We start from the raw sequence: 21362 nt of genomic DNA on the forward strand, positions 1-21362 counted from the left end.
CGCCAAATTATGCCAAATCCAAATCCAAACTCTACAATGTTTTTTGGAAAACAACATCATGTTCGTCGACCTCAACCCACCTAGCTGACCCCAGCTGTGACCAATTGGGCAATTTTCAAGGCCAAGTTCAAGAAGGAAGTCACAGTGTCCTGTGCAGAATTTGATGAGTGGAGTTAATTCTAAGGTTCGGTCATTTTTTAGAAATCAACGATAAGCTTGATTTTTTTCATTGCTATGTAAATTTCATTCATTTTTTCAAAACTTTCTGAACGTTTTCAGTTTTATTTTGATGTTTAAAAGTCTAAGACTACTTTTCGATACACTCCTTAATGTAAAAGCCATGACCAAAACCATAGAGCATGGGTCTACCACTCACTGACGAATTTCGGGAAAGTCTATTGATTTACTATGGAACTCGCTGTCGCGAATAGTCCGCACAGCGGATCATCCGCTCGCGGATAATCGGGGTTCTACTGTAAGCAGAGATGCCAACCTTCCCGATTTTTCGGGATTTCTCAGTCTTTTTGACATGTTCCCTGATAACCTGACAAACGCTCAATTTTGCCTGATTCTCCTCAAATGATCCTAATTCTTCTTGTACTATAGATATATATAGAAATATTATAAGAAAAAAAAAACGCAATAAATACACTGAGATTCCTGTCAAAGTTTTCCTTGCTGGAAATGATAACTATATGAAATGAAAACTATACAATGTATAATGCTTACTTTTTCTTTTGTTTATTATCTATCTATTCTTAAGCGATTCGCTAAAGCTTGAAGTTGGTGTGGAAGAAAGACACTCTATCAGATTAGCACACACAGAAACAGTTTATAATTGTTATATATTCTGAAGGAAATATTTCACTGATGTTTTTGATGTGAATGTTTTCTATCAAGCAATCAGTCGATAAATACCTACAAATATTGCTCGCCACTGGACAAATTAAAAGCAGCAATCCAGAACATATTTCCAGAATTAGTCAAAATGATAGGTGTCGTGTTCCATCGGGACAACGGCAAATTATCACAAGTTCAGGTTCCTTCCAAATTCACTCAAGGGCAAAAATCTCTATCTAGAACCTATGAACAGCAAAAAAAATATCTTTGATAGTTTTCGACGAGAATGCAAACATATTTTGGGAGGATAGATTTTTAAACTGTGTGAAAGATAGCGAAAGATTGTGCTATACAAACTATACATATACAATTGTATAAATGTTATAGGCAAACAGTTAACAACGATGCTATTTTTCCCAAAAATCGGCACGAACTTTCCGGACAACCCAATACAGAATAACTTTGATAACGTAATTTTCACTTTCAAAATCGTACGTTGTATCGAATTGTACGTTATATCGAAGCACAATATAGATCTCAGAAACACTGGTTATATTACTTTATTGTGTTGCTGTTTTGGTAAGGTTAATGAATAAATTCAATTAGAACACGAAATCAACCTTTCTCATGATATTTCCCTTCGTACTGTTGATTAAAGCTTGATTCATTTAGAATCTTGAATCACAAAACCAGTTGTATTTCGGGATTGATTAAAGGTTTTGTTTTAGTATCAAAATACAGTACAGTAATGTTCTTTCAGACAAAAAATATTAAAAAAATTATTTCTTTACACTTTGAAAATGTGTTCTTTATATCGATGTGACATGTACGTTATATCGAAGTTTCCCTGTATGAGCTACCCTGATTTCTATCAGATTTTTACTTCTATTTTTCCTGATTTTTCAAAATTATACTTGGCAACCCTGACTGTAAGTCATTTATGGAAAAAGGGAAAAATTTTGATTTTTCGGATCATCTGGTAAATTTGGAAAATCATAACTATAAACCTAATTAATACACCTCACTAATTTTTAGATATGTTATGCTAAGCTCAGCTTTCAGGAAAAATATAAAAAATATAGTGCCCTTGGTCCCGAGACTATGTAAACTGTAAAAACCAAATACAGTCAATAATAACGTTATAATAATGTTATTTTTAAAAGAATATTATCTCATTGACTTCAATTTGATATATCGATCATCTGAATTGGTCCAGTAGTTCAAAAGTTATAAAAATGCAAACAAAACTCACATTCAACAAAATTCTGAGAACCACTATATCGGGTTGGCATGGAATGGCTGTATACAAATCAATCACTCTCACTGTCCGTCTTACCCGCTCTTTCTCTACAAAGATTTAAAAAACGGCGAGAATCGGGTCAAAATTGATTGTTTTTTAACTAATTTGACATGAAAAAGTTCATTGATTATACTTTGAAAATTTAACTCAATTCGGATCACATATTTACTTTCGGCAACGGTTTTAGTATACTTATTTTTCTCCATAAGATAACTGGTTCCATGGTGTAATGGTTAGCACTTTGGACTCTGAATCCAACGATCCGAGTTCAAATCTCGGTGGAACCTAAGGTAGACTTTTTTTTCTCTTTATTCTACGAAATAGACATTTGTACTGTTCTTCGAAAGCTTCCCATGTTTCACTCCCGTTATCTGCGCATGCGCGCACTTTTTGGTCTACTTTCGTGTCTGTCATTTTTCCTACCATACTGAATTGTCTCTTTTGACAAATCCAATTGCTCACACACGCAAAACAGTGGCAAGTCGAGGAGGCCGAAATCGTACGAAAGGACTTCCCCGCCCCCATTTTGGTTGTCATTCTAATGTAAACAAACCGTCTGCCAGAAGAAATTTTATGATCCGATCCGATTCGGATTGGAAAAAACGGAATTTTTTTCTGCGAATGTCACGATTTGTGGGCGCATCCCGTTGAACGCGAGTTTTTCCCGATGGATTTGACAATCTACAGTGATGTGTGAGTTTCGATTTTGGTTATCTATGTGAAATAAGAAATCACCCTCTTTTTTTTCTCTTTTATTTACTGCTGCTGCATTGAATGATGCAAACAGACCGAATGAGACCCCCGGATCGTACTGTCGGTTTTGCTTCCGGGAAACGGAACTGGTACCAATTTTCCATCCCACCACACTGGAGCCGGTCAATCGACAGCTGCTGGATATTATTCTCGAGTGCACAGATATTCAACTCACAGCGGATAGTGATTTTCCTTCATCAGCCTGCCAGAATTGTCTCCAGGTTTTGCAGGAATTTTACCACTTTCGACGACGCACGAAGGAATATGACCGTATAATTCGAACAAAAGAAGTACCACAAGTGGAGCCGGAAGTGTTGATTGTTAAGCAGGAACCGGTCGAGGATGAAACACTCGAAAGTGTTCGAAGACAGTATTTAGCCGATCAGCAGTTGCAACATCAGCAAAGCCAAGAGGAAGATGAACACGACGATGACGATGACGAGCACGAAATTGGAAGTAGCAGCAGTACGCTAACGGCGGAAGAATCCCGCGATGAAGATTTTCAGTTCCCAAGCCTTAGTGCCATTTTCAAGGTGCGCACCACATCCGGCTCGAGTGGTTCGAAATCAACTCAAGCCAGCTGCGTCGAGGAAAACCGTTGCATGGTTTGTGGGGAGAAGTTTCCCTCTCGAGAAGCTTGGATAATTCATCTTCCGGTACATGCCGCAGAGCGGCCCTTTCAATGTCACATCTGCCTGGCGCAGTTTAAAACCAAGTACGTACAACAGAATCACATCAAAACGGTGCACCAAAACATACGAAGCTACCAGTGCAAGATTTGCACGGACCCGATCCGACAGTTCAAAAGCAAACGCACCCTGGAGGATCACATGCGTTACCACACCGGCGAGCGACCGTTCCTATGCACGTTGTGCAATGTGAGTTTCTCCTCCGGCAGTGTCCATCGTAATCACATGTATCGCGTGCACAGAGAGATGCGCAAGAAGGACCGGAAGTGTAGCTTCTGTGGGAAGGAGTTCGACCGAATACTGGACCTGAAGCGGCACCAGACCAGCTATTGCGAGAAAATCATTGGCCGGGCCATGGCGGAGCGGCTTTAGATGGATGGTGGAGGGAGCGAACGGTACCATACACACAAGAACGAAAATAACAAAGAACAATGTTGAAGCCAGTGACGAATACACACACACATATATATAAATGGAACTATAGATTTATGTTTTAGAGCTAACCCCACGTGAAGAGAAAATGTACAATTTTTTCCCGAATAAAGCATAACAGTAGATTGTCTTCGATGTACAAAAAGAGGAAATGCACCCGGAGACTTTTGATTTGGGAGTTGGAGAGGCTCAACGCTGAAACAATGTTACGTAATATTTTGCTATCAATGTCTCAAACAGAAGTTTATGTATGAACAACGGTTTGTTTCACCTGGATTTTATTTGAATATCGAAATTGAACATCTTCATTTATCGAGAATGAATGGTTCATTTGGTTCAATTGCAAAGCATCGATAAAAATGTAGTCAAATTACCAAAAAATAAACAATAAAAATAAAATAACCTATAAGGGGCTGTCCACATCTTTAGGGGGTGGCTAGGGGGTTAAGAAAATGTCCACGTGAACACGAAGAAAAAAAATACATGAAAATATAAAATAAAAAAATATACATGGAATTAATTAACTTATTTGGAACATTTCAAGAGGCGATATCTCAATTTTATGCCTCGAACTGACTTTGATTTCGAAAGTACGCTACTTAGAATGAATATGTTGCTTTAATTTGGAAGATAAAAAAAATTCGTATACAATGCCAAATCAATAGAACAAAGAGCCTTTAGAAGTTAAGAAAAAAGTGTTTTTTATGAGTTTTCATTGATTTTCTCCCAAAAATGCATGATAAACTTAATTGTTTCTATCAACCAAATGGAAGCTCTCCAATCTACAATTTTTACCTTGGCACCAAACTATGTATTATCCTTCTTGTTATTTTCCACTAGTTCAAATGTTTCACAACTGAATTTTATCCAACATTTTCTCATCTTTAAATGAAAGCAATGGGATCGTTCTAAGCCTGTTAGAGGCGAATAAACTGAAAAAATTAAAACTTCTCTAATTCATCATCAGTCAGTTAGTTCTAAGCCACGTAAGTATTAAATTGGAGTCAGTTTAAGCCAAAAAATCAGCCTCGAGAAAAGTTCAATAATTCTTTCATAAAAGAGATTTGACCATTTGGAAGTTCTTTTTTATCAATTACCCGGCAAACTTCGTTCCGCCCGAAATGGATTTTTCGTTATTTTTTTGTTATCTCCACATGCCAAATTTGGTCCCATTTGCTTGATTAGTTCACGAGTTATTTAGAAATTAGTGTTTCATTTGTATGGCAGGCCCCCCTTAGAGAGGGGAAGGAGTGCCGAATCACCATAGAAACATTTCTCGCCCCCTAAAACCACTACCTACTGAATTTGGTTCCATTTGCTTGATTCATTCATTTCATTTGTATGGCTGCCCTCCCTTAGAATGAGGGGAGGAGTGTTGAATCACCATAGAAACATTCCTTGCCCCCTAAAACCTCCACCTGCTGAACTTGGTTCCATTTTCGAGTTATTCAGAAACTTGTGTTCCATTTGTACGACAGGCCCCTTATAGAGGGGGAGGAGTGACGAATCTCAATTAAAACTTTTTTGACCCCTAAAACCCCCACCTGCTAAATTTGGTTCTATTTTCTTGATTAGTTCTCGTCTTATTCAGAAGTTTGTGTTTCATTTGTATGGCAGCCCCCTTTAGAGAGGAGGGAGCAGTGCCTATTCACCATGGAAATGTTTCGTGCTCCCTAAAACATTCACATGCCAAATTTGGCTCCATTTGCTTGAAATTTATGCTTCATTTGTATGATAGCCTCCTCCTTAGAGAGGGGGGGAGGAGTGTCTATTCAACATAGAAATGTTTTGTGCCCCCTTAAAACATTCACATGCCAAATTTGGCTTCATTTGTTTGATTCGTTTTCGAGTTATGCAGCAATTTGTGTTTCATTTGTATGACAGCCCACCCTTAGGCCGAGGACATAGTGAAGGCGATGCGATGCGGGCGGAAATCAAATGCAAACCGCCCGGACCTGACATAGAAAACGCGATGCGAACGCGATTAGAATGCGGCGAAACTGTGCGTGGGGTGTTTTGCCGCGAGTGAACGCAAGTGATGGTTGCCAGACGATTTATCTATGAATATCTTCACAACCGAACTCATCGAACAAAAATAAAAATTGAGTTGTTGAGAGGAAAAGATGTGATTACTTTTCCTCTCAACAACTCAATTTTTATTTCCACTGCCACTGAGAAAAATGTTTCATTTGATGTACCTTCAATTTAAATTGTCGATTGAAGCTTTTTTGAGAAAAATACGATTCGTTTTCAAATTAAATGTTTCACAATTCAACTGTTTACAGAATGAAGATGTGTTATCATATCTGGCATCCTTGTAATGGGTTGTTTACATGTGGAATGGAGTGGAATGAAACATCAAAAAACGCGCGATCTGAAGCGATCAGTATGTCATAGCACGCGATGAGCTCCAATTCATCGCTCCGCATTGCATCGCACCACGTTTACTATGTCCTCAGCCTTAAAGAGGGGGAAGTGTCGGATCACAATAGAAACTTTTTTATTTATTTTGAAATGTTTTTGTTTAAAACGAAACACACTGAAACTGAAAAATTGACATACGATATCCCTAAACTAGAAATTTGTAGCATGAAAACGCTGTATTATTTATCTTTTTGTCATCATTTATATCGAAGCTACAGCGTTCCGAAATCACATAAAAAATTTCCATGTTTTCTATCCACTTTACTCCTTGGTCTTTTCATTTCTTGAAATTATTTTTTTTAATGATAACAAAAACTATGGATGGGTTATATCTAAGAGTAAAGTTGACGTAGGACTACCGTTGGCTTAGTAATTATTTGAGTATACTGATTGAATTATTGATTAAACCAGTGATTGAATTAAATAATTTTTAAATTAAATTACGAAAAAATCCCAATTTAGATCACTTCATGCATTGTGATAGATTACGTTCTTCGTTGCAAGTCTGACGTATGGCACGATGCCTTATTCATTTCATTCATTTATCGTGGACTTCCGAAATATGAATGGGTTAATGATCAATGTATTTTACATTTCCCTTTGAAGTTATTGCAGCTCTCAAGTGTATGTACTTCTCGAACCGCAAATTTGTTTGATTTGATGAACTTCAGGCACAAAGATTTGATTTTGACATAGAAGTTGAACGCATATTGTTCAATGGACGTTTTCGCAGCAAATTGTTATCAATATTTTGCCAAACGGTATACGTAGAAGTTCGGTGACCTGAAGATATGAAAGGATATCTTCAAATGCAGTCTCGAATAACGGAGCCAAAGCATTGTGTTCATACCGCTTTTGAAGTTCGCACACATTCCGGAGTGCAAAAATGTATGCGGGTACCTGCACCTTGCATATATTAGGCTGTCAAAAAAGTCCTGCGGTTTTTTTTTAAATTTTCATTTGTTCATAAAATTAGTTACAATCATCTGTTTTAAGTCAAATATGCGCCGTTTTGTTCGATGACTTGTTCCCAACGAGATGCCAACTTCATAATACCCCTGTTATAGAAGCTCGCTTCCTTATTGGCAAAAAACTCGGATAGCCAATTTTCACAGGCCTCTTTTGTGGCTAACTTCTGACTACCTAGCTCGTTCGCCTTGGACAAAAACAGGTGGTAGTTACTTGGTGCAAGGTCCGGACTATACGGCGGATGCAAAAAAACCTCCCATCCGAGCTCCCGGAGCTTCTGGCGCGTCACCAAAGAAGTGTGTGGCCTGGCGTTGTCCTGATGGAAGACAATGCGGCCTCTGCTTATCAAAGATGGCCTCTTCTTCATGAGTGCTACCTTCAAGCGGTCAAAGATGTTTTTTTTGCGTCAACGTGTGTGGCACCCATACATCGAGCTTCTTTGTGAATCCAAGCCTCTTCAAATGGTTAATAACGGTTTGATGACTTATCCCCAGCTCTTGGCCGATACTACGGCTGCTACTATGCCGGTCTTTCTCGGCTAATTCAGCGATTTTGTCGCAATTTTCGACAACAGGCCTTCCGAGGCGTGGCACATCTTCGACGACCTCTACACCAGAACGAAAACGTTGAAACCATCGTTGTGCGGTGGAAATGGAAACTGTATCGGGTCCATAAACTGCACAAATTTTATTGGCATCTTGAGATGCATTTTTGCCTTTGTCATAGTAGTACTGTAAAATATGTCGGATTTTCTCTTTATTTTGCTCCATATTTGCGACAATATAACTCACGAACGACTTAACCAAACAAAACACTGTCAAGGACTATAAATACCTTTCCAACAAGCTATAGTATGACTCGATACAATGAATACAACTAGAACTACGCGCTTACAACGACACCTCGCGGAAATACCGCAGGACTTTTTTGACAGCCTAATATTTGCCATGCGGATTTCCCTAGGCTCATTGGTTTAGGAATCTTGTAATCCTTGGACTTTTTGTCTTTCGAATGAAATGATTATCATACCACTCCGTTCAATCGGCAAAGTTGAATCAACGTTCAAAACCATGCACCTAAATATGTTTTCTACGTGATGACAATACTTTTGCAATCACAATCAGTAAAGCTCAACCTGGTCAACTGTATATTGGGCGTTTCCGTGTCGGCAAACCAGATAGCCTCAATATAAAAATATTGCATACTCACACATATTTCAAAATTAAACTCATAAGAAACATATGCTTTGTTTCGCTACTCATTTCTCTATCGTACAATTTCAATGTGCCTCAGTGGCAGCAAACAGTCAGTAAAATTTGAAACAAAATAAACTTAAATTGAAATAAAAAGTTAGTTCAGGCGCAATTGAGTCGTTTCCTTAATTATTCTAATAAAACAAGAAAAATGTCCAAAGGGACAATAGAGGGAGGGGTTCGAACATGTCCACGCTTTTGCACGGAGGGGGAGGAGCAGTCTAAAATCATGCTTTTTCTGTCCACGTAGTGAACAACCCCTAATTTCATTGTGGATTTTTCAATTTTTGATAACTCTTTCATATTTTCGGAAGATATTTTGAATTGGAAAATAGAAAAAAAAATAGTACTCACCACTTCGTGTAATCATTTTACCAGCTAAGGAAAGCAAGAAAAATAATCCAATCATACAGTCCGTTCCATTTCTACAATATTTGTTGTTGAACTAACTGTTCTATTTTATTCGGGTTGTATCAACTGTGTGAACACAACTTTTTAGGATGTTAGCACCGTAAGGTTGGCAGCAATTTTCAAAACAAAAACACCGGCAGCTGATTTCAATATCAGCAAAAAACATTGCTCTTAAATTTAATTTTTCACTTCATTTGTATTGTTTTATATAAATCCACAAACAGTTGGATAAGATTCGACAGAAAACTCTTATCAGGTTTAGGGTGAAATAACAATTGAAATGTATGTTTGAGGCGCTATCTCCTTAATCATTAGTATATCTCCGGCTTTCCATCGTAGAATGGTATTTTAAATAACTTCCCTAGATGCAATGTGATTCTTTTTATATTCAGTGAACAAAATGTTGACTGATTTTCGAATATACTTCGATAAAAACCAAAGAATGATCGCGAGTTTTAACGAGCTACTAGCACAGCATGTTTCCACTAATTTAAAAACCTCTCTCACACAACAAACAAACTGCTTGAAAACACAGCTGTTGCTAAACGGGAGAACTCGAAAGTAACTGTCAAAAACGAAGAGTGGCGCATATGTGGATTTGTTTGTAATCATAAACTGATCAAAAGCAGCGTAGAATGGCTCGAAACATTTTGTTGCGGAAAAATCAACTCGCATTTATAGCTTCTTCACATAAACACTATGCGACAAAAGCAGCTACAAAAGTAATTTCTCGGTAAGAATTGGAATTATCCCATACGTACGCGACAGTAATATTTCCTTATTCTCGAAGACCTGACCGCTGGAAGAGTGTCATCGGTCTGGAGATTCATGCCCAGATACAAACCGCCTCCAAATTGTTCTCGGGCTCGGAGGTAGCATTCGGGGCCCCCATCAACACCTGCGTGTCACTGTTCGATGCCTCAACACCTGGAACGCTCCCTGTGCTGAATCGGAAATGCGTCGAGCTCGGCGTTCGAACTGCTCTTGCACTGGACTGTGAGATCAATCCGGTTTCAATGTTCGATCGGAAGCACTATTTCTACGCTGATTTACCGGCCGGTTATCAGATAACTCAACAGCGGGCTCCTCTAGCGAGAAGTGGGACGTTAAGATTTCCCGTTTTCGTTCCCGGCGTTACGCGCAAGCCGTACTACAAATCTGCTCGATTGCTGCAATTGCAGTTGGAACAGGATAGCGGAAAATCGCTGCACGATCCCGTGGAGCGGAAGTATTGTTTTCCGCTTATGAATACGAAGATGTGAATGATCTTTCAAGGTGCATTACAGGAGTCTGGTGGATCTCAACCGAGCTGGTATTCCGCTGATGGAATTAGTGTTTGAGCCAGATCTTGAAACGGGAGAAGAGGCTGCCGCTTTGGTAAAGGAAATGATTCTGATTCTCACTCGCTTGGGTAGCTGCAATTGTAGAATGGAAGGTAAAATTGACTTAGAGGCGAATGAACTGCAAAGTTTAAAGCCTCTTAAAAACAAAGAAAGAAAGAAAAGGTAAAATTGGTTCGTAATTGGATACGCTCAAATGACACTTCTGAGAATTTGATTTACGTGGCGTCGGTGGTGTAATGGTCAGCATAGTTGCCTTCCAAGCAGTTGATCCGGGTTCGATTCCCGGCCGACGCAGGATTTTTTTTTGTCATTTACGGCATAATAAAATTTATGTTCACCTTCTCACGCAGAAGAGGAGGGTTCATTAATTCATTATTCATTTGGTTTGAGTAATGAACACAACTGGTGCTTCTGCGCACTATCTGTACCTGGTGATGTCCGCTAATCTTTCGATCAAGGTAAATGATGTTGGTTTGTCCAGTCGAAAATATGATCATGGTTTGTCCACTTTTTCGAATGCTCTAGTTCAGCTTTGTCACCTTTGTTAAATCAGGTAGTCAAATGTTTCCAAACATATAAATAATATTGTCCTTTTCATGATTTACAGTAGTTTTATATGATATTTTTACGGATTCACATATTTTAGAGGTTCATAAAATCCAATCCATTCTATTGATGTGTTACGTTCCGTTCTTTGTTTTAAAGAAGCTTTAAACTTTGCTCAATGCGTTCCTCATTTGAGCTCACTTTTAATCAATTATCAGATGATTATTTGGTATGCATTCAGACCTTTCCTGGATTATAACAAATACTGTAAACATCATACTTTGAGAAGCTTCGTCGAGAAGTATCCTGTGCGGAGCGTGCAACGAGATACAAACTACAACATGCCGAAGCTTGGACGAAACCCCACCAAATAGATTATTCAAACTGAGAACTGAATGTGAGCCACGAATTAGAAACTGCCTGTAATTCATGCGAAATTGATTCTAATTTTGTAAAGAAGTGACCCAATTTTAGTTGTATATAAAACGAAATGGATGATTCTGACAGCTTTGGTGTCGGAAGATGATCCGTTTTTTATCAATAGAAAATGCATTTTCAGCATTCCCATATGTTCTACAATTAGCTAAGCGTTGTTAGTCCATTTGATATTGGCGCTAACGAAATTGATTTTTGTTTGAAAGTGGAAAAGGATTTTCAGACGGAATAACGCATTCCTATATCTTCTATATATATAAACGACTGAAGATTCGAAATTGTATTAGGCGATCAGCTATTTGGCATGGTATTACTATATCATCCACTGATTATAATATTTTGGTGATTTCTTAATCTGGAATGAATGATATTCAACTATCAATAGGAAAAGCCGGATCACTCTCAGTTTATATCTTGACGCATATCAAATATTTAGAACAAGACGAAATGATACGTTAATTATAAAAATCAGGGCTTTTCTCTTCAACTAGTCCAACTTTTCAACTGGTCTAAACAGTCAGAACAGCTGCAAAAGAATAACGATGTTGAAAGATCAGGAGTGGCTGAAAGCAATCACCTGCACGGAAATTACAAAGCTGGAGAAATTGGACTTTATAAAGCGTTCAATCAAGCACATTTGTGCGGAACTGTGCGATGTATATCACAAATATAAATAATCTATATAAATAAAAATGTAAGGCAAAATCTGTTGGTAAGCGGAAAACCCGAAGAAGGGATGGTCCGATTTTAGCCTCCTGTATTTTGTTGTATTCGTCTCTTCTCGTAGATCAACATAGCGGAGAGGAAAATCGGAAAATTGAATTCCCATATGTTCTACAATTAGCTAAGCGTTGTTAGTCCATTTGATGTTGGCGCTAACGAAATTGATTTTTGTTCGAAAGTGGAAAAGGATTTTCAGACGGAGTAACGCATTCCTATATCTTCTATCTATATAAACAAATGGAAGGCCAAATGTGTTGGTGTGCCCTAAACCTGAGGAAGGAATGGTCCGATTTGAGCTGTCTTCATTTTGTAATATTCTCTGTATCAAACATGTATTCCATGCAACGAGAATTGTGTCTGAAAATAATGTTATATTATGAGGACGAATTTTTGTAGAAGTACTAGCCAATTTATAGTAAAAGGAAATTGTAAAGGGTCAAAGGGTAATCAATCAATGAAAAGTTCAGTGATTGGACTCACTAACGTTCACAAAATCTATTTTGGGCGGGACGAAGTTCGTCGGGTCAGCTAGTATACTAAATAAAATAGTATACAGAATAAAAGCGTTCTATTTTGAATATTTAAATGGATAAAAAAAGTACCTCTTATCAGTGAAAAAAATCTGCACTAGGAGAAAACATGACAACAATTTTTCTGTTATTTGCAAAGAATCATGTTATCCTATCACACAGAAAATCTGTATAATATGAAAAAGTTAACTCCAATTCATATATTTCTATTTCGATATTAATTAACATTGTTTCGGGTAGAGTTTGTTGCACTAGCTTGTTTTTATTTTTACAGCTGATGAAGAGATGTTACAAACACGTTAGTAAACCAAACAGCAACCACAGCACCACGCAGCATTCATTTCTCAAATTACAGTGAGCTAATTAATGCTATTAGGAGAAAATGTAAATCCCACTTGAAATTATGTTTAGATGTACAATTTTTTATATTAGTTGGTAACTGATTCCAATATACAATGCTCTAGAGAACAGCGACTGATTCTAATATTGCGACGAATGGAATGGTTTAAAAAATGATTTACTCATGTATTGCCAAATGGGATTAATTTGGAAAATAGATAATTAGGCGATTCAGTTGATGTCGAACGAAACAAGATAGAACAAACTCTGTACTTATAGAATTGGTTGAATAGACACCCCAATAATTGTTTTTGTAAATGCAACAGTTTAAAACTACTTTTAGTTAGTTAATTGATGGTTTAGTGGCATTGGTGTATACAAAATCACCATACATAAAATGTTTTGAAAAGTTTGAGTTGTTTGACTTTGACTTCTAAATATTTGGTAACTAAATTTAACTGTTTAAGCACACCAAAAATTTTAACACATTGCGAGTTAATATGCGATTCTCAACATAGATTATAGGTAAAAATTACGCCAGGATTGGTAAATTTGTTGACAAATAGGATTGGTTCGTTTTTAATAACTAGCACATATAAGTCAGGTGATGTTGTTAAGTTTAATATTAGGCTGTCAAAAAAGTCCTGCGGTATTTTTTTTTTTTGAATTTTCATTTGTTCATAAAATTAGTTACAATCATCTGTTTTAAGTCAAATATGCGCCGTTTTGTTCGATGACTTGTTCCCAACGAGATGCCAACTTCATAATACCCCTGTTATAGAAGCTCGCTACCTTATTGGCAAAAAACTCGGATAGCCAATTTTCACAGGCCTCTTTTGTGGCTAACTTCTGACTACCTAGCTCGTTCGCCATGGACAAAAACAGGTGGTAGTCACTTAGTGCAAGGTCCGGACTATACGGCGGATGCAAAAGAACCTCCCATCCGAGCTCCCGGAGCTTCTGGCGCGTCACCAAAGAAGTGTGTGGCCTGGCGTTGTCCTGATGGAAGACAATGCGGCCTCTGTTTATCAAAGATGGCCTCTTCTTCATGAGTGCTACCTTCAAGCGGTCCAGTTGTTGGCAGTACAGGTCCGAATTGAGCGTTTGGCCATAGGGAAGCAGCTCATAATAGATTATTCCTTGACAATCCCACCAAACACACAGCAGAACCTTCCTGGCCGTTAATGAGGGCTTGGCCACCGTCTGAGCCGCTTCAGCGGGCTTCGACCACGACCGTTTGCGCTTCACGTTGTCGTAAGTGACCCACTTTTCATAGCCTGTCACCATCCGCTTCAGAAACGGTTCGATTTTGTTGCGATTCACATGCGTCGATACGGTCAAAGATGTTCTTTTGCGTCAACGTATGTGGCACCCATACATCGAGCTTCTTTGTGAATCCAAGCTTCTTCAAATGGTTAATAAAGGTTTCATGACTTATCCCCAGCTCTTGGCCGATACTACGGCTGCTACTATGCCGGTCTTTCTCGGCTAATTCAGCGATTTTGTCGCAATTTTCGACGACAGGCCTTCCGGAGCGTGGCGCATCTTCGACGACCTCTACACCAGAACGAAAACGTTGAAACCATCGTTGTGCGGTGGAAATGGAAGCTGTATCGGGTCCATAAACTGCACAAATTGTATTGGCAGCTTGAGATGCATTTTTGCCTTTGTCATAGTAGTACTGTAAAATATGTCGGATTTTCTCTTTATTTTGCTCCATATTTGCGACACTATAACTCACGAACGACTGAACCAAACAAAACACTGTCAAGGACTATATTATAGCAAAAATACCTTTCCAACAAGCTATAGTATGACTCGATACAATGAATACAACTAGAACTACGCGCTTACAACGACACCTCGCGGAAATACCGCAGGACTTTTTTGACAGCCTAATATATACATTTCTTAAGTTTTAGAAGAATTTATGGGCAAAAGGTTTTTCTCTGACCAGCAATAAATTCGATGCAGGTCATTGTTAATCTTCATGGTACAATATCGTCCACACTGAAACGATCAATACAATCAATAAATAAATTTGAACATCATAAGCATAAGATGTATACTACAATGTTTCAAAACTGACGGTAAATCATTTATAAAAAGTGAAAAGAAGAGCGGTCCCAAAACGGACCTCTGAGAAACACCGGAGGAAATTGGTTTGAAGAAATGCAATATTTCAACGGAAGGGCATATGGCAAGAAATATTAATCATATCGAATAACGAACAGCTGAAAAATATTCGATTAGGTGATGAACGATTAAATTTAAAAATCGGGGATCACTATCTGCACCACTTTTATGCTCTAACTCTATTTCGAGCACGCGAAAGCCAATAGTGTATTTCAAGGTGAAAAAAAAGCGTCGGTGGTGTAATGGTCAGCATAGTTGCCTTCCAAGCAGTTGATCCGGGTTCGATTCCCGGCCGACGCAGTTTTTTTTCAGGTGGCAAATTTATTAAGATTTATTACTCATAAAAGCTAAATGAAAAATTATTTCAAAAAATGTGCTTTGACAGTCTAATGTAAGATTTTTCAAGATGAGAAGTTAATCAATTGCAGTGAACATGTAGACTCAATTGTTTGAAACCAGGGGTGACCAAGGCGCCTCTATATATACCAGGTGAAACAATCATATGGAATGCACTTTCAGCCATATTGGAATTGCTGTCGGTATTGTTTACAAACAGCATCAGAACGCTGCCGGCGGCTCTCTACAAACTGCTACGACGCTTATTCGAACGATGCCTACTATGTTCGGCTTTCGCGAATTTATGTGAAAAAGAAGGGATGATTTTGTAGAATTTCCTTCCCATCCAGTTCATCCACTACTCTCGCATGTGAAAATGCAAAAATGGCGTATCCTAGCAATAACAAAACAAACAACCCCCGCTCCACAAACCGTAATCCCATTCTCTTTAAAGTGATGATGTTGTTTCACCTGTTATACATTTATACAAGCGCCTTGGGGTGACAATGCGCATTTCGAAATGATTGATTTTTGTTCGTTTCGACCACTTTGACTTAGCTTTGTTTACGAACCCAAAATTCTAAATCTCTAAATCTAGTACACTGAAAATATTAACATGAAAATGATACATAATACTAAAACCAATTCGATTTGGGTTCGAATATTTTCGAAACGAGTTACTCGTTTCGAAATGCGTAATGCCACTTTGATGAATATTTGAGGGACACATTAGGCATTCAAATGGCACTAAATAACCATGCTCTTGACATGTCTCAGCAGCCGTGATCGTCTAGTGGTTAGGACCCTACGTTGTGGCCGTAGTAACCCAGGTTCGAATCCTGGTCACGGCAGTGTGCAAAACACTTTCACGGATGAGACTGATTTTTTTCTCATATTTTTCTTTTCGAACCTAACCCTGAAAGAGGGTGCTCTCCGGGTGGATGCCAACATTTCTGTGCACCGTGAAAACACGCCCCTAGGGACTCGAACTGAGGTAAAAAACATCGGTTCGGTCCGGGCGGTTGCACAAGCCGTGGAATACGAGGTTGAGCGGCAAATCGGAATACTGAACGAAGGTGGCCGTATTTTCAATGAAACCCGGGCGTGGGATGCTGTTAAGCGGAGAACCATCGCTATGCGAGACAAAGAAGTGGTTCAGGATTATAGATTTATGCCGGAGCCGAATTTACCACCGCTACATGTTCGCGTTGGAGGGACACTTTCGGATGGGGATACAGTAGATGCAACGCAAATTCTGGCAGATCTTCCAGAGCTACCGGAGGCGACACGGAATAAACTGGTGGAAGAACATCTGCTCACACCCGAAATGGCTATTATTTTGGTGGTAGGTACGATCCCGTCTGAATTATTTGATTTAAATGCAACTTAAATTTTTTGTACGCAGAACGACATCACGCTCCACTCCCATTTCCGAGCCATAGCAGAAACATCCAACAAGGATGCCCGATCCCCAAAGACTGTCGCCAATTTTCTCATAAACGAACTGCTAACTGTGTTGAATAAAAACAAAATTGAAATTGAAGAGTGTAAAATCACCTCCGCGCATCTCGCCGAAGTGGTCGATATGCTGGAGAGCAACACAATCAATCCGTACCTAGCGAGGCTCATCCTACAGGAAGCGCTTGAAAATGTAACAGAAAGCCCCTCTGAGATAGCCAAACACAAGGGCTGGCTGATGATAACCGATGTTGGGCGGATCGAAGAGTACTGTAGGAAAGTCATCAAAGATAATCCAAAGGTGGTGGAGAAGTATCGGAATGGTAAGGACAAAATGTTATACGCGTTGGCCGGAGAAATAGCCAAGCTGTCAGACCAGAAGGTGGACATGGCGAAGGCAGTTGACTTGTTGAAGCTTATGTTGAAGAACAAATAAAGTTAGCTTATTGATTTTCTTTTTTTTAATTCGTTTATTATTACAGGCTCAGTTACATAGGTTTAAAGAAGCCAAACTCTTAACTATATTTTTACTATTAGCTAATTGATTTGGAATGTGTTAATTTGTTTTCGGCGGAAAAACACGCTGAGCGCACGAAAACCCTCATAAATATGGATGTTTTGATCGATCTTTTCGTCGATTTTCGATAAGCAAAACAGTAAACATCTGAGCAATCGAGAATGATTGAAAGAGTTTGTTCATTATATCGTAATTCTGTTGATTCCTACTGTACTTAGAAAAAGCACGAAAACATCACATGTTCCCGATAGCCGTGATCGTCTAGTGGTTAGGACCCTACGTTGTGGCCGTAGTAACCCAGGTTCGAATCCTGGTCACGGCAGTGTGCAAAACACTGTCACGGAAGGGAGCGTTAAACATCTTTTTTACTAGTACTACTTAGAGACATCTGAAGAAGAGTAATTGCCAAATAATTCCGGCAGATAGGACGACCTACAGATAAAACCCATAATATTTATAGGGGTCTTTTTGGTACACAACACACAGTGGTTTTTTAGATAAAGTTGTCATTCAGCACTTTTATAGGCGGAACTTTCAGTCTAATTAATGTAGTGCTGCTCAAGGCGTTTAGAAGCACTCAAATATTTGTTTCCATTGTTCACTCCAGGTCGTGCTCTTCACCATCAGCAGTTCCTCATATGAATACGATCTATCGATGAAATGAGCAACTAGGCGCCGTACACAAATTACGTAACACTAAAAATATGATTTTTGGAAGGAACGAGGATTTTTGTTATATAACGATCACGGAAGTGTCATTTTACCGACAAAGTATCCGATCCCGATCCCGGAACCCGATCGGATTTGGAACTTCGTAATCCGATCGACTTTAGTTATCTACAATCGGTTCCCGGAATAAATCGCCGCAGAAAACGACTGCCAAAGAAACAACCACTCAGAAAAAGTTAGTAGGCTAGAAATATTGAGGCGCGGTATTGTATTTCAAAACAAAAATTAACCGGCAAACTAAGGATACTTTGGATAGGAGTATGCACGAAAATTCGATTGTATGAAGAGAAACAAACAATTTTGTTCGATAGAAGCTGACGAATTCGAACGATGTAAGGGGGAAAGCAATGTAACCACACCAATACAACCCAATGTGGTTGTTTACTTTCGCTATTGGATACAATTCGTACGACCACTTTTCTGCATCCAGTGTCACCGCCGCCTAATGTGCGATTCACATAGCACGTTACGGAGAAGAACGTCTACGTTCCGTCAACGTCTCCACCAATTCACACATGCAGTCAATGCTTCCACCAGCACCGTCATGTCAAATGCCAAACGAATGATTCAATTAATTTTATTCATGGTGTCGCCACCTACAACAATTTTGAATTGCAATGCACTCTTTCAAATCAGCATGCCTAAAATCAGTTTCGAATTTTGGAAAATTCAATGAGAATCATTGAATTCCATTATTTAAATGCTTAAACCCCGTAGTGCGACCCTTATTCAACAATAATAATAAATAGAATAATTCTCTCAACTAGTCGCGAATGATTTTCACTCCGAAATTTGGAGCTGAGAGATATGTTGGCATAAAAAGTACAGTAAGTTACTTATAATGCGATATGCTGAGGCACCACTCAGTGTCGCATTGGAGTCGATTTTGACCAGTAATTGGACTTTTGCGACTGGTGGCGACTTTCAATGTGGGGCCATAATTTGGGACCCGAAATCAATATTTACAAAAATGTCCAATTAGAGGTAAAAATGTCTAATTAAACGTGTTGCATCACAGATCGGTTAAATTAGCTTAATGTCGATTTAGATGTAAATTACTGTACAACCAAATCAAAACAAAAGCCGAGACACAAAGCCCAGACAAAAACCAAACGAGCCGTCCGTCTCCGTCAATTATTCTTTTCTACAAATCCTGCCGGTCGTTTTCGTTGAACGTATGCTGACGGGTCGTTACGTTGCTGGTGTATGTGAATGTTTTCATGGGAATTGCATGGTAGAATCATTGACGTATCGTGACGTGATGGGACGTGAACGTGACGTGTATGTTGTATGTGAATCGCACTTAATGCACCAGGCAAACGTATGCCGACCAGTGCTTGGAAATATCTGTATCACATCAATCTTTTCAGCTGAATTTCCGACCACACTCGATCATTATACCATTGCATTCGGGATACCGAAAATGAACCAACGCCGAACCTCACAACCTGAGACTCACAACCACAGCAAGCTCCTCACAGTTGATTCATATCCAGTTTTGTTCATTCTCTTTTGACGTAGGATTACGTCTTTCGGGAACATATTGGGGTACAAATTGAAAATCGAGCGCACCGTGAAAATTGTCCAATTTCAAATGCTTATTGTTCAGTCATTTCATGATGGATTGATGAGATTTTTGCGTCAATCAATTTCGGCACTCCATAACAATTTTTTACATTGAATAAAATAATATATGTCATGAAACTAACTATCGAACAATTGAAAAATCTCAACCCATATCCTAACGAAAATACCCACTTCTGATAGGTCGAATTTGACGACATATGCGGCAGGTCCCAAACAGAGACATCAAAACCAAGCTTCCTAGGGGAAATTGGCATTGCAGATACATGAAAGTAGAGGGACCTTTTTTCCCACCGACATGTATTCCCTAACAGAGATTTCAAATCCATGGTTTCTGGGAGAAATCAGCATGTAAAAACCCTCGATAGTTTAACTAACGACGCGCACAAATGGATAGTGCTCATTGTAACTAGCGTGGGCATTGTTGATTGCATACGTGCTGGCGAATAAGTTGGGAGCGATGAACAAGTGTTTTTTCGTTCCAATAAGAATCTTTCGATTGAAGAATGATGTTTCAATGAACTGAATAGAACTTATGCACAGCGCCCCGAGCGGCCTCACGGCATTCTTATGTTCTAAAATACAAAAAACACAACTTCTTGGTTTTCAGGAGACACCACCGTTCTCCTGCGTGGCTCACGATCGACTCCCTTTTCTTTATTTTACTTATCTTCACGATAACATTAATGTCTTAATATCTACCGACAAACTCTAGGTAGAGTTTTCCTATTCTGCTACCTCCGTTCTATTTATTTATTTACTGCTGCCTATCGTATTCATGGAATTTTCCATCTGTATGGAAAATTCCGGCATTCTTATGTTGCTCATTCTTATTGTAGAATCCTTTATTGGATTCTCATATTGTCTGGTTAGAAAAATGTCTGATGAGATGAGAATTAATTTAAAGGGGCGCTGCACTTATGCTTCATAGAATATAAATAAAATTTAAATTTGGAACTTTTATGTTGGTTGCTTCGTAAAACTTTTAGCACAACTGTAAGTGTAAAATTGTGTATGGTAGCTATTGTGTTAAAATGACTTGAAATCTGAAACGATTTTTTTCTCCCAAGGAAAGTTCATGCGACGAGCAAAATTGGAAAAATGAAGGAATATTCGAAAAAGTGATTTCACATATGCTCTACATATCTTATTGGGTGCTGTTAGCCCAATTGAAATTCGCATTGAGGCATGTAGCATCGTGTTCCGTTGGGTTTAAAGCGAAAAGGAAATGGGTTGAATAAACACTCAGAAAATAAAAAATTATGAATGAAATTACTTTTCCATTTCAAATATATTTTCTCTATACTAAAGTAACACTTTTTTTCTGGTGAGAAAAATTGGGTTCGATAATGGCAATTATCTTATATTGTTTTGATGAGCTTTTTTTCTTCATTTCATCCATACATAACACAGGCGCCATCTCGTCCAGGACCACAGAGGGCGACTTTGGTACATAATACGCACCATCTAATTACTAATCACCATACTTCTATCATTATCACTTGGTTATGGACACTGGTGGAGTGAACAAACAATACCTAACAACCAGACAAAACGGACCCAAATCATTATCGAAGAGTTTAACAATGTAATTCTTCAAACATATCCAAAATCA

The 21362-nt window shown here is 38.6% G+C and overlaps 3 protein-coding genes and 5 non-coding genes across 8 annotated transcripts in view; all 8 read left to right on the top strand.

Annotated features, from left to right (window-relative positions):
- Positions 1-21362, top strand: part of LOC129762811 (zinc finger protein 771-like) — a 51109-nt gene that overhangs the window by 704 nt on the left and 29043 nt on the right. The gene's annotated exons all lie outside the window — the stretch shown is intronic.
- On the top strand, positions 2356-2427 carry Trnaq-cug (transfer RNA glutamine (anticodon CUG)). The gene has a single exon. It is a non-coding gene; the product is annotated as a tRNA-Gln (tRNA).
- On the top strand, positions 2596-4170 carry LOC129762812 (zinc finger and SCAN domain-containing protein 12-like). Its single transcript, XM_055761356.1, has 2 exons — positions 2596-2833; positions 2928-4170. The coding sequence occupies exons 1-2, from the start codon at positions 2808-2810 to the stop codon at positions 3952-3954; spliced, it is 1053 nt and encodes a 350-aa protein (XP_055617331.1). The 5' UTR covers positions 2596-2807; the 3' UTR covers positions 3955-4170.
- LOC129762810 (glutamyl-tRNA(Gln) amidotransferase subunit B, mitochondrial) lies at positions 9644-17367 on the top strand. The gene is made up of 5 exons (XM_055761349.1): positions 9644-9804; positions 9862-10299; positions 10358-10506; positions 16383-16804; positions 16865-17367. Exons 1-5 carry the CDS (start codon positions 9707-9709, stop codon positions 17351-17353), a joined length of 1596 nt encoding a protein of 531 aa, XP_055617324.1. The 5' UTR covers positions 9644-9706; the 3' UTR covers positions 17354-17367.
- Trnag-ucc (transfer RNA glycine (anticodon UCC)) lies at positions 10637-10708 on the top strand. Its single transcript has one exon. It is a non-coding gene; the product is annotated as a tRNA-Gly (tRNA).
- Trnag-ucc (transfer RNA glycine (anticodon UCC)) lies at positions 15352-15423 on the top strand. The gene has a single exon. It is a non-coding gene; the product is annotated as a tRNA-Gly (tRNA).
- Trnah-gug (transfer RNA histidin (anticodon GUG)) lies at positions 16239-16310 on the top strand. Its single transcript has one exon. It is a non-coding gene; the product is annotated as a tRNA-His (tRNA).
- Trnah-gug (transfer RNA histidin (anticodon GUG)) lies at positions 17685-17756 on the top strand. The gene has a single exon. It is a non-coding gene; the product is annotated as a tRNA-His (tRNA).

This window comes from Toxorhynchites rutilus, chromosome 1 (assembly GCF_029784135.1).
Source record: "Toxorhynchites rutilus septentrionalis strain SRP chromosome 1, ASM2978413v1, whole genome shotgun sequence".
In the NCBI taxonomy this organism is placed as follows: domain Eukaryota; kingdom Metazoa; phylum Arthropoda; class Insecta; order Diptera; family Culicidae; genus Toxorhynchites; species Toxorhynchites rutilus.